Here is a 17,563-nt window from a genome sequence, read left to right as displayed (position 1 = left end):
TGTCACTTTGCATGACTTGTAATGTATTAAATTATGAGCACTGCGTATGAGAAAGATCTTATACTGTAATTGCATAGTTACCCATTTCTCACCTGATGTTTGCTCTATCTATATTGAGGTTCTGTTCTGTGTACACACTGATAACTGTTTCACCTTCTTGATGTGTGGTTCCTTGTATTTTTACAGAATGTCCTTTTCCATCTCTGGAAATAATATTCTTTGTCTTCAAGACTATTTTATAGGATATTATACAGTTACTCTAGCTTTCTTCTTCTGATTATTTCCATAGTATATCTTAATTCTAAACTCATATTTTCCATCTATTGGTGTCTTTGTATTCAAAGAGTCTCCCATAGCCACCGTATAACATAGTTTGTTATTTATGCAATTATGTTACTCTGTCTTTTGGGTTTTCAGACTATTAATATTTAATGTAATTGTTGATATGGCAGGATTTATATCTACTTTCCTGTTTTATGCTAGAACTAAATATATTTACCATTTCATTTCAATGTCATTTTGTTTATATTACTCTGAAATTTTAAAGAACTGGTGGTTCAAGGACTAGTCATATTATGCCCATTTTACTTCTACATGATTGTTATTTTCAGAAGTCATGAATTGTCAGGAAATTTCTTATCCCTATATGGATATGCTATGTATCTCCTTGATTGATTTCAACTTCCTCTTATCCATATCACCCTAACTCTTCTACTGTGTCCTCTGGAAGTCACAAGTATCAGCAAAATCACCATATTTTCAACCTCTTTTCTATCCTCGCCCCTTTACCTTTGGACTCTGATTCATGCTTTGTCCTGGAAAACGCTTCCCTTTTCACTGCTACTTAAATAGAAGCTGGCTATATTCTCTCCCATTTGCCACCTTCCTCTGTGTCACAGTAGAGGTTAGCATCCGCCTTGTTCCTCACTACTCCCTTTAAAACATGTTCTCCCTCCCTTCTCCCAAGCATCAGTCACTGAAACATCACACCAGTTGTTCCTTCTACTAGTCTTCTTGTTACTGTCATTTTCAGATTCAGTGTGCTTCCTCTCATTCCATGAAGACTTCAGGCCCTCATTCATTGTTCACCTATTCAATAAAATCCTTAGTGATTTTGAAATTCATCTTGAGAGTCTAATCCTCTGTCCCTCTAATTGCTGGATTTATTCTTTCCCAAGCATTAGTGTGCATCCTACCTAATCTGCATCTTCATCTGGTCAGCATGTAGGCTTTTTCTTGTCAATAATCTTACTCGTTCTCTGATCTCAATTTCAATTAACCTGCTATTGAACCACGGCTTCCTTCTTCTTATTTATTTATTTCTGACAGGCAGAGTGGACAGTGAGAGAGAGACAGAGAAAAAGGTCTTCCTTTTCCGTTGGTTCACCCTCCAATGGCCACCGTGGCCGGCGCGCCTCCTGGTCTCCCATGCAGGTGCAGGGCCCAGGGACTTGGGACATCCTCCACTGCCTTCCCAGGCCATAGCAGAGAGCTGGACAGGAAGAGGAGCAACCAGGACAGAACCGGTGCCCCGACCAGGACTAGAACCCGGTGTGCCGGCTCCACAGGCAGAGGATTAGCTTATTGAGCTGTGGCGCCGGCCAAACCACGGACAGCTCATTCAGCTCCTCAGTTCTTTAACCCTTCCACAGCTTCATATCTACTTGATAAATCTTCATATTTCCACTTCTCCCTTTAGTTACCCTGGATTCTGGGCCTGAAATCATCTGCTGAGCTGGGTATCATTTGTCTGACCTCCAGATGCACTTTTTCATCCTTTCTACCCCTTTCATTGTCCTCGTAGAATGAATGATAGGATGAGGACTTCTTTGCCTTCTGAATTCTGATTGGATGACAAGAATGAGTCCTCACTGGTATTCAGAAATACAGAAACGGAGGAGTGAATTCACGGTGTTTTACTTCTTAACTGCTTCGCAAGTTTGGCTGAAGGTCTTAGTCTCTCGGGGAGGTCCTCCCCATATGACTTTCTGTTGCTGATAACTACTCCCAGTCTAGGACCCCTTCATAAATCCTTTCAAATCTACTTTCAGAATAAATGGTAAAACTGACCATCTTCATTATTTTTTTCATATGTTCTTTGGTACCCAGCTCTGTTGTCTTGCACATTTAATTGCTTTTTAATTGTTTTCTCTGCCTTTATCCTTCACTTTGTAGTCCAGTAGCTTACAAAGCAGCCTGGGCCATCTCTTAATATATAAGTCATTTACACTTACATCCTTCCAATGGCTTCTCATCGCTAAGAATAAAATCCAAGATTCTTGAATTGATTTGATTGTTATCAATCGAGGTCTGTATAATTTACATTTCCTCTACCATCTTGAATATATTTCCTCTTAGTTTCCTTCATGTTCATTGCACTCCAGGCCATGCCATTCTGAAAGACATTTCTTCTAGATAGCCATGTGACTCACTTCTTTAATATATTCAGATCATGGCTCAAGTACAACTTAATCATCCAGACAATTCCTGAATGTGCTAACAACCAATATTGCCTTTACTTTTCCCCTGCTTTGTTTTATTTCTCCATAGTACTTGCATGGGTATGTTGCATTATGTTATTTGATTTCTTTTTTAATTGCTAGTCTCCCTTTACAAAGAGTTTTCTATATGCATCAGTGCTGTCTCTTATATAATTTACTATGTTTTTTCAATATCTAGAATGATGTTTGCCACATAAGTGGTCAATAAGTTTGGTGGAATAAATCAGTTGCAACTGAGACGTTTGGGTATTTCTATTATTCAACATTTGCAGCTATCCCATAGCAACTTCCTCAACCCAACTGGCATATTGAATTTCTCAGGTTGAAGCCATTTTCTATTCCTCTTATTCCTTGACTTGCCATCTAGTTCTGTGTTTCTGTTGTTACTACTGATATTCTTCCTCCCCTTCCTTCTTGTCTTTGTCCCCCTCCTTTTCTGAAATTTAGAATTATTTCAATAGATTAACATATTAATAATTACTGAATCTCCAAACTATGCTTAGTCTTCTCCAAATAAATCCCTGGCTTGTCTCCCCTGAATTATCAGCCTTGAAACAGTAACTACAAATTTTCATGGCTTCTGTATGAAGGACCACATTATAACTTTCATTGGTACTATATTCTGTTGCCTTTGTGTTACTCTTTCTTCTTAAAAAAAGTAATTCTAAACAATAAATGGCATTGTTCAGAAGTGCATTGTATAAAAAGAAATATGATTTAGGCTAGATTTATGATTAGATACTCATTATCTTTGATTGCTTTTGACACTTAAAATATTTGTATGTGTCCCTGAAAGTACTGCCAGCCCCAAGAGCTATGTCTTCTGCAACAGTATGACATGTAAAATAAAATCTTATCTTTTTAGCATAGTCTCAAACCCATCATATTCAGTTAACTGTCCAGATTTTGTCACAGTTGAAATTAATTTTATTCATTACACTCTTCTTAGAAGTTCAAAATTTATATAGTTGTTCAATAATTATTTATGAAAGTGAATACATGGCTCACTAGGCTAATCCTCTGCCTTACGGCGCCGGCACACCAGGTTCTAGTCCCGGTCGGGGCGCCGGATTCTGTCCTGGTTGCCCCTCTTCCAGGCCAGCCCTCTGCTGTGGCCAGGGAGTGCAGTGGAGGATGGCCCAAGTGCTTGGGCCCTGCACCCCATGGGAGACCAGGATAAGTACCTGGCTCCTGCCATCGGATCAGCGCAGTGCGCCAGCCGCAGTGCGCCGGCCGTGGCAGCCATTGGAGGGTGAACCAACGGCAAAAGGAAGACCTTTCTCTCTGTCTCTCATCTCTCTCTCTCACTGTCCACTCTGCCTGTCAAAAAAAAAAAAAAGTGAATATAAATCTTTCAGGAAAATTTGTGAAATCAACAGAACTTTTCCTAAGTACCTATTTATACACCCACCTCCCCCACACTACCCCCACACAAACACAAAACACCAAAAATAATGATTCTAGGTAAGGTAAAATACCTTGGATTATATCATTAATATTTAATTCCTAAATAGTGAAAGGGGGATTTAATGTAAGGAAATACATTAATGAAATTGTCTGGATCACTCTGTAGTTACTGATTTAATTTTTATTTTGTGACAATAAAAGTTTTTGTCTAATGACTATACTTCTGAAACATTGTTTCCTGTCTTCAATTCTCATAGACATACTACAATTGTTCTTGCATTCATAAGGGATTAACAGGCCCAGATCAGGATGGGGATATTGTTGATGCCAGACTTGGGAAATGTGATGCAAACTGCCATAAATTACCTTTGTTCATTGCATTGTTGCTTTCTTCAATTATATTTTCTGGGTTTTCTGGTATACCAGGAACCCTGTGCATCTTCCGGTATGTATAAATTATACATAATCATTATGCTTTTAATACATAAGAAAATAATTTTAGGAATATTTTAGAATATTCAGAGGTAAAAATTACTACACACGTATGTATATAGTTTTTGCTCTTTGAACTTTATGTAAATAGTTTCATAAAGTGTGTAGACATCACATTTAGTTTTGGTTATTTAAGCCAATTTACCATACATGGGAAATTCAAATATGTGGGAAATTTTTACATATCAAAATCATGCATATGTTTAATATTCTCTTTCAGCTAACTTATTTGTCTAAAAGATTTAGACATCATATTCTGTTTAACCTAAAACTAAATGGATTTACTTAATTTGACACACAAAATATTTATAAACATAGAAAATTTAATTATACAGGTATAATTATTGGTTGATTCATTAACTTTAGCTATTTATTGACTATTTACTTCTAAATATCCTATTTGAATAGGAGTAAAGGAAATGTCTTAACAAGTAAGCCACCAGGATCATGTGGCTACTAAGCAAGTTAGACGTAGCTAGTGGAGGAAGAACTGAATTTTAATTAACAGCATGCCTATTAATCAACCTTTACTCATACACTCTCATCTTCCCTCCCCGGCCTATGGCAACCATCACTGCATTTTTAGCTTCTATGAGATCACCTTTTTGAAAGGCTCCACATGAGTTAGATTATGTGATAATCATCTTTTTGTGTTTGGCATATTTCACTTAACATTTGAGCATCCAGTTCCATCCATGTTGTTGCAAGTGGCAAGTTTCACGGTTGAGTAGTATTCAGTTGCGTGTATATACCACATTTGCTTTGTATGTTCATCCATGAATGGAAACTTGTTACATTTCTTGATCTTTGTGAGTGAGGTACAATAAAGATGGCAGTGAGTGTAGACATCTCGTTTACAGACTAATTCCGCTTCTGTTAGATATGCACCTAGTAGTGAGAATCCTGGATCATACGATAGTTTTAGTTTTAATGTTTTGAGTAACCTCCACACTGTTATAAGCAGTGTCTGTACTAATCTACACTCCTGCCAACAATGTACAGGGGCTCCCTTTTCTCCACACCCTCACCAACACTTGATATATTTTTAAAAATTACTTTATGGAATTGTAGTGTTTTGTTTCTTAAAAGGTGACACTACTTTTGAAGTTTTTACTTAAAAAAAGGATTTACAACTGCATGCAACCTCTGGCAGCTCTCTGTCTCACATTACTGAATCATATCCCATCTGTGGTACAATTATTTGTGTTCAGTTTTCATCTCTGGTCAACACTGAGTAACGGTAACCTACTGCAGTCTGTCCACCACCCTGATTTCCAAAAATTGTGGAAATTCCAGCAGTCTGTGCATGTGTGCTAGGACCTTTGCAAAGCTGTCAAACAAAGTAACATTTGATATAACTTGTCCTTTTGATAATAGCAAATCTAACTGGAGTGAGGTGTTACTGCAATTTTCATTTGCACTTCCCTTGTGAAGAGATGCTGAGCATTTTTCATGTAGCTGTTGGCCATTTGTATGTCTTCTTTTGAGAAATGTCTGCCCGTTTTAAATTGAATTATGTACACATGTGTGCAAATGGACAGCATATACACACATATCTGCTATTTAGTTGCTTGAATTCCTTATAAATTCTGTGTATTAACAGATGTAAAACTTGCAGATATTCTGCAATTTTTGGTTGTTTTTCACTGTATTGATTACTTCTTTGTTGTGCAAAAGCTTAGTTTGATGAAAGTCCATTGGTCTATTTTGGCTTTTGTTTCCTGCACTGTTGGGGGAATAATCCTTGCCCATTAATGTCCTGAAGTGTTTCCCTTATGATTTTTTTCCTAGTAGTTTCAAAGTCCCTGTCCTTACATTCAAGTCTTTAAACCATTCTGAACTGATTTTTGTTCATAGTGTGTGTGTTGGTGGGGAAGGGTGTTTAGTTTTACCTTTATGCTTGTGGGTATCCAATTTTCCCAGCGTCATTGATTCAAAAGACTATTGTTGTTCTTAACTTTGTCTAAGATCCGTTAGTCGGCTCGAAATGTGTGAATTTACTTCTGGGGTTTTATACTGTTCATCAATCTGTGGACCTGTTTTTATGACAATACTATATTGTTTTAATATACTCTATATTGTTTTAACTACTGTAGTTTTGTGACATATTTAAAGCTAGGTTTTTTTTTTTCTTTCTTTCTTTCTTTTTTTTTTTTTTTTTGACAGGCAGAGTGGACAGTGAGAGAGAGAGACGAGAGACAGAGAGAAAGGTCTTCCTTTGCTGTTGGTTTACCCTCCAATGGCCACCGCGGCCGGCGCGCTGCGGCCGGTGCACTACGCTGATCCGAAGGCAGGAGCCATCTCCCATGGGGTGCAGGGCACAAGCACTTGGGCCATCCTCCACTGCACTCCCAGGCCATAGCAGAGAGCTGACCTGGAAGAGGGGCAACCGGGACAGAATCCGGCGCCCCGACCGGGACTAGAACCCGGTGTGCCAGCGCCGCTAGGTGGAGGATTAGCCTGTTGAGCCGCGGAGCTGGCCCTAAAGCTAGGTTTTATAATGCCTCCTTGCTTTGTTCTTTTTCTTAAAATTGGTTTGGCTATCATGATCTTTTGAGGTTCCATTCAAATGTTAGAGGTAATTTTTCTAGTTCTGTGAAAAATGTCATTGAAATTTGATAGAAGTTGCATTGAATCTTTAAATCAATGTGACTAGTATGCAATTTTAATGATATTGATTCTTCAAATCCATGGACACAGATGTTTTTCCACTTCTTTGTGTCCTCTTCAACTTCCTTCGTCAGTGATTTAGTTTCACTGTAGAAAATGTTCACCATTTGAGTGAAGTTTATTCCCATTTTTTTGTAAAAGTTAGAAATAATATTGTTTTCTTGATTTCTTATGCATTTCTTATGATTTCTTAACTGCTACTTATATTTGAATGTTGACTTTGTATCCTGAAACTTTGTTCAATTAGTTTATTAGTTCTAATAGCATTTTGATGAGGTCTTTGGGTTTCACTCTATATCAGATCTTGTCATCTAAAATCAGTGACAATTTGACTTATTCCTTTCCAATCTGGATGTCTTTTTTTTCTTTGCCTTGCTAATTGCTCTGGTTAGGACTTCTAATATAATGTTGAATAAAAGTGGAGAAAGTAGACATCCTTGACTTTTTCTAGATAGATCTTAGGGGAAAAGTTTTTAACTTTTCCTTATCAAGTAGTTATTAGCCTGACTTGACTTCTTATATATAGTCTTTAGTTTTGAGATATATTTCTTCGTTACATAACTTGTTCAGAATTTTCATAAAAGGAGGTTGAATTTTATCAAATTCTTTTTCTGCATCTATTGAGGTGATATGATTTTTTCCTTCATTATGTTGATAAGATATATCACATTTATTGATTTGTGTACACTGAACCATTCTTGTATCCCTGGAGTGAATTTCACTTGATCATGGTGAAACATCTCTGTAATATACTATTGGATTTAATATGTCTCAATTTTACTAAAGATTTTTGCATCTGTGTTTATCAAAGAAATTGATATGTAGCTTTCTTCTTTTTGTTTGGTCCTTGGATGGTTTGACCAGTGTATATATTGACCACATAGAATGAATTTAGAATTCCATCCTGTTTTATTTTTGAAATAATTGAGGAAAGATTGATGTTAATTCTACTTTAAATGTTTGATAGAATTCAGCAGTGATGTCATCTGGTCCTGGAGTTTGCACTGATGCTAAGTATCTTTTGGTTTTTTTGATACAGGCATGGATTGCTGTAAATGTCCCTCATAGTACTGCTTTTGCTGTATCTCATAGCTTTTACTATGAAGTGTTTCAATTTTCACTCATTTCAAGAACTTTTCAATTTTCTTCTATGATTGCTTATTTGATACATTGTTCATTCAGGAGTAATTTTTTTTTAATTTTCACAAATTTATGTAGTTTCTAAAGTTTTCTTGTTATTGATTTCTAGTTTTGTTGCATTGAATTCAGGAAAGATGTTCAAAATTATTTCTGTCCAAATTTGTTAAGACTTGCTTTGTGACTTATGTATGATCTGTTCTGGAGAATGTTTTACATGCTGTTGAGAAGAATGTGTATTCTGCAGCGATTGTATCAAATGCTCTATAAGCGTCCTTTAGGTCTGAGTACTCCAGTGAGCAAATGAATTGTTTCTTTGTTGATTTTCTGCCTGGATGACCTGTCCATTTTGGAAAGTGTGGTGTTGAAGTCTCCTAGTACCCTTGTAATAGAGTCCATTTCTCCCTTTAGGTCTATAATATTTTATTTATTTGGTTGCTTTGATATTTGGTGTATATATATTTATAATTGTTATTTCATCAGACTAGATTGAATCCTTTTGTTTGTTCATTAAATAATGTTCTTCCTTTTATTTTTAAACCACTTTTGATATAGATTTAAAGTCTATTTTGTTTGGGAGAAGTATGGCTACTCTACCATACTTCTCCCTCCATTTTCTCACTTTCAGTCTATAGGTAGCCTTAGGATAGAAATGAGTTTCTTGGAAGCAGCAAAAAATTGGTTCCTGTTTTTCTTTTTTAAAAATACATCAGATCATTCCATGTCTTTAGTTGGAAAATTTAGTCCACTGATAATTAATTCTTTTTTTTCTTTTTTTCTTTTTCTTTTTCTTTCTTTCCTTTCCTTTTTTTTTTTTTTTTTTTTTTTTTGACAGGCAGAGTGGACTGTGAGAGAGAGAGACAGAGAGAAAGGTCTTCCTTTTCTGTTGGTTCATCCACAATGGCTGCCACGGTCAGCGCGCTGTGGCCTGCACACTGTGCTGATCCGAAGCCAAGAGCCAGGTGGTTCTCCTGGTCTCCCATGGGGTGCAGGGCCCAAGGACTTGGGCCATCCTCCACTGCACTCCTGGGCCACAGCAGAGAGCTGGCCTGGAAGAGGGGCAACCGGGACAGAATCCGGCACCCCGACCAGGACTAGAACCCGGTGTGCTGGCGCTGCAAGGCAGAGGATTAGCTTATTGAGCTGAGGTGCCAGCCATCATAATTAATTATTGAAAACCAAGGTCTATTACTGTCATTTTGATACTCATTTTATGTTTTCATTATAATTCTTTTCTTTCTTCTTCATTCAACTCAAATCTTCATTTGTGGTTAAGTGATTTTTCTTTCGTAGTATACCTTGATTTCTTGCTTATTATTTTTGGTAGGTAGATATATTATATAAGTGTTTGCTTTGTGGTTACCACCAGGCTTACCAAAAACTTCTCTTTGGTTATAAGAAATTATTTGGAGGACCAGGGTTGTAATGTAATGGGTTAAACCTGTAATTCTGGCATCCCATATGGGTGCTGGGTCGATTCCTGGCTGCTCTACTTCAAATCCAGCTCTCTACTAATGTGTCTGGGAATGCAGTGGAAGATGGCCTAAGTCCTTGGACCTCCGCACCCATGTGAGAGACCTGGATGAAGCTCCTGGCTCCTGGCTTTGGCCTGGTTCAGCCCTGTCCATTACAGCCATTTGGGGAGTGAACCAGCAGGTGGAAGATTCTCTCTCCCTCTTTCTCTGTCTCTCTCTCTCTCCCTCTATAACTCTGCCCTTCAAATAAATAAAATAATTTTTTTTAAAAAAGAAGATATTTTGAAATGATGAAATCTTAATACTGGTAAGATAGGAAAAGAGACAAACAAATAGACAAACAAAAAAAGATAGAGATCCTAATAGAGCTGGCATTGTGTCACAGTGGTTTACAGTTATCCCATGAGTCCCAACTATTCTGCTTCTGATCTGGCTTCCTACTAATGTGCCTGGGAAGGCAGCAGAAGATAGCACAAGTCCTTTGGCTCCTACCACCTACTGAGAAACCAGGATCGTTTCTTGGTTTCTGGCTTTGGCTTTGTTCATGCCTGGCTGTTGCAGCCATTTGGAGGAGTTAATGAGTAGATGACAGATCACTTTTTCTTTGTCTCCCCTTTGTCTCTTAGTCTTGTCTTTTAAATTAAACAAAAAAAAAAATCACATATGGGATTTTGTATATATAAAATAATAGAGAAGGTCTTTCCCTCTTGGAACTCCCTGCCTGGCTACTGCAGCAGGAGGTTTCTGACTTAAATCTTTCTTTGCTTTAAAAAAAAAAAAAAGAAAGAAAACAAAAGAAAAGGAAGAAAGAAAAGAAAAAAGGCATTGGCCATTATATAATTCCAAAAGGTTTTATTACTGTACTTTTTTTCAGATATCTTGACAGGGATAATTCCTTGCATCTCAATCAAGAATTAAGCTAATTTGAGGATAGGCTAAGGTCTTTAAAAGATGTTTTCAGTTTCCTACTTACCCTTTAACCTTTGGTGTAGTCTTTCAAGGGATCCTGACTGACAGTAGAGTGAAACCCAGGACCCTTCACTCTGGGTGAGATTTGACTCCAATTGTTATGTCCTTCCTTTACCGCAAAACTTCCAAGGCTAATATTACCACTCCTTTCTACGTTGTATTGGAAATAATGCCTATCACCTGTAGGTAAGAATTCAGTAGGTAGCAGGGTATGGAAAATGCATAAAATAAATAGGCTTTTTAGTTTATTTCCATATCAGATAACAAAATGACAGAGAGTAGCTCCCTAAAAATGGAAAAAATTAAGGGGGAGCAGATGAGGCAACAAAGAGAAACACCTACATATCAATTTAACCAGAAATATGTGAAGCCCTCATGAGTAAGACTGCTCCTGAAGGCACCCTATACAGAGAGGGACTAGATTATTGGTTGTCATGGGACAAAGTTAGGTTGAGGGATTGTAGTGGTGATTTCAACTAGGTAGTATTGGATGTTCTTTTACAAAATAGAACATTCTGTATCTTGTGTATGATGCTAGTTGTACAAATTTATGCACAGAATAATGTTGCACAGAATGACACACAAAAATAATTTAATTTTAAAGTTTTTTTTAAAAATGACAAATGAAAATATTATAAAGTCTATAGTTCACAGTAATGCTCCCCATTTCAATTTCCTGGTTATGATACTATGTTATAGTTATATAAGATATCTCATATACACTCACATGCACACACATGTATATATATGTAGTTCTAAATTATATATTTATATTTATATAAGATGGGTGAAACTGAGTGAAGGTACATAGATACATTGTACTTGCACGACTATATAGTTCTTGTGAAATAAAAGTAAGAAATAAAACACACATACACACACACACACACACACATATATTCACACAACCAAAGTTACAAATACAGATGGACTTAAACAAACTGGAAAGACATATCCTGTATTATTTGATCAGAACACCTAACACTACAAATATATAAATTCTCCCTAATCAATGATTTAAGTATGATAGTGAAAATACCAATAAAAGTGTTAAACTACACAGACTGATTCCATAATTTCTTCTGCTATTCTCAAGCTACTTTTGCTTGAGAAGATGAAACAAAGAAGCAAAATAGTGGAGGCTTAGCTTCATAAGCTAAAATGCACTATAAAATCATAATAGTTAAAAATACAGTAATCACTTATTAATAGACTGACTATAAGTCTAGAAACATATCCTAATCACATTAGAATGTATTATATAATGAAAGTAAAATCTTAAATAAGTGCAGGAGAAATGCAGTATTTTGGAAAATGATTTGGATGTAATTGGATAGATTAGGAGGAAATTATATCCAGAACTTATATAATACACTAGGAAAATCAAATATAACAAAGGTTGAAAAGTAAAAAAAAAAATTAAAAATGCAAATACTAGATGTTTTAGTCAGCTTTCAGTTACTACAATGAAACATCTCACAGTTTTGGAGGTTCACAGTCCAAGATCAGACAGATTACATTGGTTCTGCCACTGGAGATGCCAGCAGCATTTCTGGGTAGCACAGAGCATCACATGGTGGCTCTGTTTTAAAGCCATCAGGATTTGACCATGGGTCTCAACATAATGACCTAATGGAAATCCAATCACCTCCCAAAGGTCTCACCTCCAAACAACATATTTGTATTAAGTTTCCACTCCCTTGTTACCAAAACATGAGGACCAAGCTTTTAACACATGGACAATTGATGGACACCCAGACTAATATCCAAACCATAGCACCAGAAGAAGCTACTAGCACATTTCCATATTATCTTTTAAAATTGATTATTTGTAACTTAACCTAAAGTTTAGAAATTGTGAGGAAATACTGACACATTTAGGGACAGTTTTAGCACAGCAGGTGAAGCCACCACTTGGGATACTGCATCCCATATTAGAGTGCTGGTTTGAGTCTCAGCTATTCCACACTCACTACTCAGCTTCTTATTGATGCTCTCAGGAGAGAGCAGATGATGATACAAATACTTGGGTTTCTGCCCTCTCTGTGGGAGATCCAGTTAGAATTCCTGGTTTCTGGTTTCTGTTTGACCCAGACTTTACTATTTTGGGCATAAATGAATAGTGAACCAGTGGGTGGAAAATCTCAAGCTTTTTCTCTTTCTCTGTGTGTGTGTCTCTCCCTCTCTCTGTTTGTCACTGTCTTCCAAATAAAAACAAATCTTCAAAAAATTAAAAAATAATTAGCAAAATCAGAAGTCAAGAAACATTATTTGTAATTAATATCCTATAAAATATTTAATAGATTTATTATACAAAACACTATTGAGATTAATGATCAAGTAGAGAAGTGGGCAAGCATCAAAGAAAACAAAACATAAATAGAAATGTGAAGCAATGTTCAGTCAATTCCACAACAGGGGAAATAGAAATTAAAATTTTAATGTATTTAAATGTTTTCTTATATTCTTATAGTAGTTGACAGGAATAAAACTTTGGTAAATTAGTCTCTGTATGAGACTGTAGTAAAAAGTACTCTCATGTATTTTCGAGAGAAAACAACACAGTATAAACCCTATAAACAGATGTCAACACTAACAAAATTACGAATGTTTCTACCCTTTATGCCAACTCTTGTTCTTCATGTAATCTTTATCGCAGACATTCTTCAAACAGATAAATTTACATAATTTCTTATGTGATACAGATAATCAAAACACTAGGGACAAAGTCTAAATGAGAAGGAACTAGAGACTCATTGAATAAATATTCGCAATTGAACAATGCAATAACAAGCAACTGAGCAGGGAGGGTTTGAATAGTCAGATAAGAAGGGATTCATGAAGAATTACTGTATTTATTTGAAATTCAGAGTTACAGAAAGAGAGAGGAAGAGAGAAAGGGAGTGGGGAGGCAGGTGGGAAAGACCGAGAGAGGGAATATCTTCCATCTGCTGGGTCACTCTCCAAATGGCTGTGACATTCGTGATTGGAGGCTGAGACCAGGACCTGGATCTCCATCCGGGTCTCCTAGGTGGGTGGCAGGGTCCTAAGTACTTGGATCATCTTCCACTGCTTTCCTAGGTGCATAAACAGGGAGCTGAATCGGATGTGGACCAGCCAGGACATGAATCAGCACTCACATGGGATTCTGGTGTTGCTGGTGTAGGCTTAATCTGCTGTGCCACAATGCCAGGCCCAGGAAGGGATTTTAAGAAAACATTACTATGTGAATATATTAAATTATAGTGGAGTGAATATAGTATGTTACCCTCTGTAAAGAAAGAGAATATGGAGAAATTTATTTACAATTACTCATATTTTCATAAAGAAGCACTGTAGGTATAAACACTTTCTAGAAGAGGTGAGGTAGAATTGGTAGTACATGAGCTCAGGGATATAAGCAAGGAAGTTTCCCAAGTGGGCCCCCTTTATACTGTTTTGCTTTCCAAAAGCATGTAATTCCATTACAAATACAACCGATATATCTTAGTTTTCAAACAGCCAGTAAAAGTCAAAGCCAAAGACATAACTTACAAAACTGTTATCAAATAAGTGATGAGACTGACTGCAGAAGTGGGGTAGAATGAAGCAGTCTGCAGAAGGTGAATGCTTCTACAGAAGATACTAGAAAAGCTGAGTTAAGTGAGTAACGTCAGAAAGAGGCCAAGGACTAGAGAGATTAAAACTCGAGGAAGTGCAGAAAGTGGTGAGTATTTTCCAGTTCTAAAGGTATTTGACATGGGATCGACGTTGACAATCTGTCATGATTTTTGGTGATTCATGTGGCTAAGAAATACAAAATTTTTATCTTTTGAGAAATTTTCTGAAATCTGAGGTTGTATGAGGCTTAAATCTAAACAAAAAGGACTCATGATTCATTTGTATCCATCAAGGTTTTCATTAAGAACAATCAGGCCTCATTTTTTCCTTCCATCCCTCATTATTTTTACATAATTCTCCTGTAATGTGATAATGATTTTAGTTTCATGTAGGGAGGTGCATCATCATTTTCAGGGGGAAAAAAGTGAATAAAAGAGGAACAAAAGTTACCAGATCCACTCGCTGACATTAGAAGGCAACAAGGTAGTCAGGAAAAAAAAATGGAATTTCAATAGTATACATTTGATTGCAATACTAACATATTCAGGGAGGGTATTCCTGAAGAAATGATATTTGGGCTAAGGCTGAGTGATGATATTTGAGCATTTTTCACATCCAGAATAACATATGCCAAGACTTTAATGGGAGAAGTAGCTTTATAGTGATCTATATTATAGGATGCAGTGAACAAGGAGGTTGGGGGCGGGGGGTGGACTGTGTCAGCCTGGAGTGAGACTGACTGACCCCACACCAAGATGCCTATTGTTGGTACGTTTGCAGTTGTAGATACTATCCTTAGAACAATGGGAAGACATGAAAGGATCCCAGTGTGAGACAGTTAAACAATCAGAATTTCAAAAGCCACTTTGGCTTTTTTTTTTTCTTTTTTTCCTTTTTTTATTTAGTAAATATAATTTTCCAAAGTATAGTTTATGGATTACATTGGCTTTCCCCCCCATAATTTCCCTCCCATTCGCACCCCTCCAATCTCCCACTCCCTCTCCCATTCCATTCACATCAAGATTCATTTTCAATTATCTTCATATACAGAAGATCGATTCAGTATATATTAAGTAAAGATTTCTTCAGTTTGCATCCACACAGAAACACAAAGTGTAAAATCAGTACTAGTTATAGCATTACTTCACATTGGACAACACATTAAGGACAGATCCCACATCAGATTTTTGACAGGCAGAGTGGACAGTGAGAGAAAGAAAGGTCTTCCTTTGCTGTTGGTTCACCTTCCAATGGCCACTGCGGCCGGCGCACCACGCTGATCCGAAGCCAGGAGCCAGGTGCTTCTCCTGGTCTCCCATGGGGTGCAGGGCCCAAGCACTTGGGCCATCCTCCACTGCCCTCTCCGGCCAAAGCAGAGAGCTGGCCTGGAAGAGGCGCAACCAGGACAGAATCCGGCACCCCGACCAGGACTAGAACCCGGGGTGCCAGTGCTGCAGGTGGAAGAGTAGCCTAGTGAGCCGCAGTGTCAGCCCACACTCTGGCTCTTTAAGAAGGGACAGAGGAGTTAAGGATGGTTGTTAGAAGATGAATCAGACAGTTGCTTCATTTTATCAGGCAGAAAATATTGGCTTGTAATAGGCCAGTGGAAAGAGAGATGAAGAAAAGCAGAGAGAGATGCAAGAAAACATACCTTTTAAATCATGTTATTGGGTTACTGATTGATTGTGATAAATGAGGAAAATGATCTTAGGACAATAATGAAATGGGAATGAATCATTTCAGGTTGGGCAAGGATGATGGTTCTATTTCTTTTCAGTAGGGAAAGAACAGATTTTGTGCTAGATACCTATCTGACTAAATAACAATGATATGGACTAAAAATACAAATGTAGAGGTCAAATAAGAAACCACGGAAGCTTTCTTTTATGTTTAGGAAGAGTACTAACATTTTTTGTAACTGAAGGTTCTTTTCAACTTAAAAATGTATTTATTTTTTAGGTAATAGATTATTAATTTACACTGTAGTCAAAGGTTTAATCCTCCAGAAAAAAAATTTCAACAAATAAAGAGTAAAAAGATCATAGTTAAACAGGAATACAGGCAAGGACTGTAAACAACATGAATTAAAAATAAAATACTGAACTTCACTCACCTACAGTAAATTTTAAAATAGTCACAGATCATTAAGACCATAGTGGTATATAATTCTTAACAGTTTGCTTGACAAATATTTAAAACATTTGACAAAACACTGAATTTGCAGCAAAACTGATACATTCAGACATTTTTTCCTTTTTGACTTTCTAAAAATATTTAACTCCCAAATAATATTAATATCCATTTTCAAAAAAATAGATTATGTGTGCGTATCTGTATATACTGTCCACATCTGAAGTGTATGTGGTAGAATTGTCTAAAAATGCAAAATTTTAAAAAGAAAATGGCTTATATACAGATAGAGAGATAATGGAATATTATTTGGCCATAAAAAAGAATGAAATTCTATCAATTGCATTAAATTGGTTGCAAATGCAGGACATCATGTTGAGTGAAATAAACTGACACCTTAAGAAAAATTTCACGTGTTATTGCTCTATGAAAGTCTTTTTTAATAAAGATTTATTTTATGTTTGAAAGTCAGAGTTACACAGAGAGAGGAGAGAGAGAGAGAGGTCTTCCATCAGTTGGTTTACTCCCCAGATGGCTGTAATGGCCGGAGCTGCGCCGATCCGAAGCCGGGAGCCAGGAATTTCTTCCAGGTCTCCCACGCGAGTGCAGAGGCCCAAGGACCTGGGCCTTCCTCTACTGCTATCCCAGGCAATAGCAGAGAGTTGGATTGGAAGAGGAGCAGCTGGGACTAGAACTGGCACCCATATGGGATGCTGGCGCTTCAGGCCAGGGCTTTAACCCACTGCACCATAGCGCCGGCCCCACTCTATGAAATTCTTAAATCAGCTTGGTATAGCTTACTCATTAGACTAAATTTTTAAACACATATTCACTTTATTGGTTAATAATTTTGTGTTTTGTAAACATTTATTATTATTTATTTTAGTACTGCACACTTAACTATTTTGGAACAACCTTGTTATTACTAATCTTTCCATCTTGTTTTGTTTATTGATTACAACGTTGAATTCAAACTGATGTATATACGTACTTCTTAATGATTATACTTCATAATAATTGTCAGTTCTATATCTGCTTCAGAGAGCACCGGTATCATATATGGAGTCTTCTCCAAGTACATGAAAAATGGGTGTGAGTAGTCTTCAGAAAGACTGTGAAAAATGCACATTAGGAGAAAACGGCATGGCTTTCCAAAGTCTTTTTGTTGTACCATAATAAAAA

The 17,563-nt window shown here is 36.9% G+C and overlaps 1 protein-coding gene across 4 annotated transcripts in view; it reads left to right on the top strand.

Moving 5' to 3' along the window:
- The window catches only part of SLCO6A1 (solute carrier organic anion transporter family member 6A1), a 98,050-nt gene that overhangs the window by 61,020 nt on the left and 19,467 nt on the right, over positions 1–17,563 (top strand). For all 4 annotated transcript variants that reach the window (XR_007922659.2, XM_051853954.2, XM_051853953.2 and 1 more), the window contains one exon: positions 4,166–4,353. Coding sequence is in view for 3 of the 4 variants with exons in the window: in XM_051853954.2 (XP_051709914.2) it covers positions 4,166–4,353 (188 nt within the window). In the remaining variant the exon portion in view is untranslated. The remainder of the gene's footprint in view (positions 1–4,165; positions 4,354–17,563) is intronic.

This window comes from Oryctolagus cuniculus, chromosome 14 (genome assembly GCF_964237555.1).
Source record: "Oryctolagus cuniculus chromosome 14, mOryCun1.1, whole genome shotgun sequence".
Classification (NCBI taxonomy): Eukaryota; Metazoa; Chordata; class Mammalia; order Lagomorpha; family Leporidae; genus Oryctolagus; species Oryctolagus cuniculus.
This window is presented reverse-complemented; position numbering and strand designations above follow the sequence as displayed.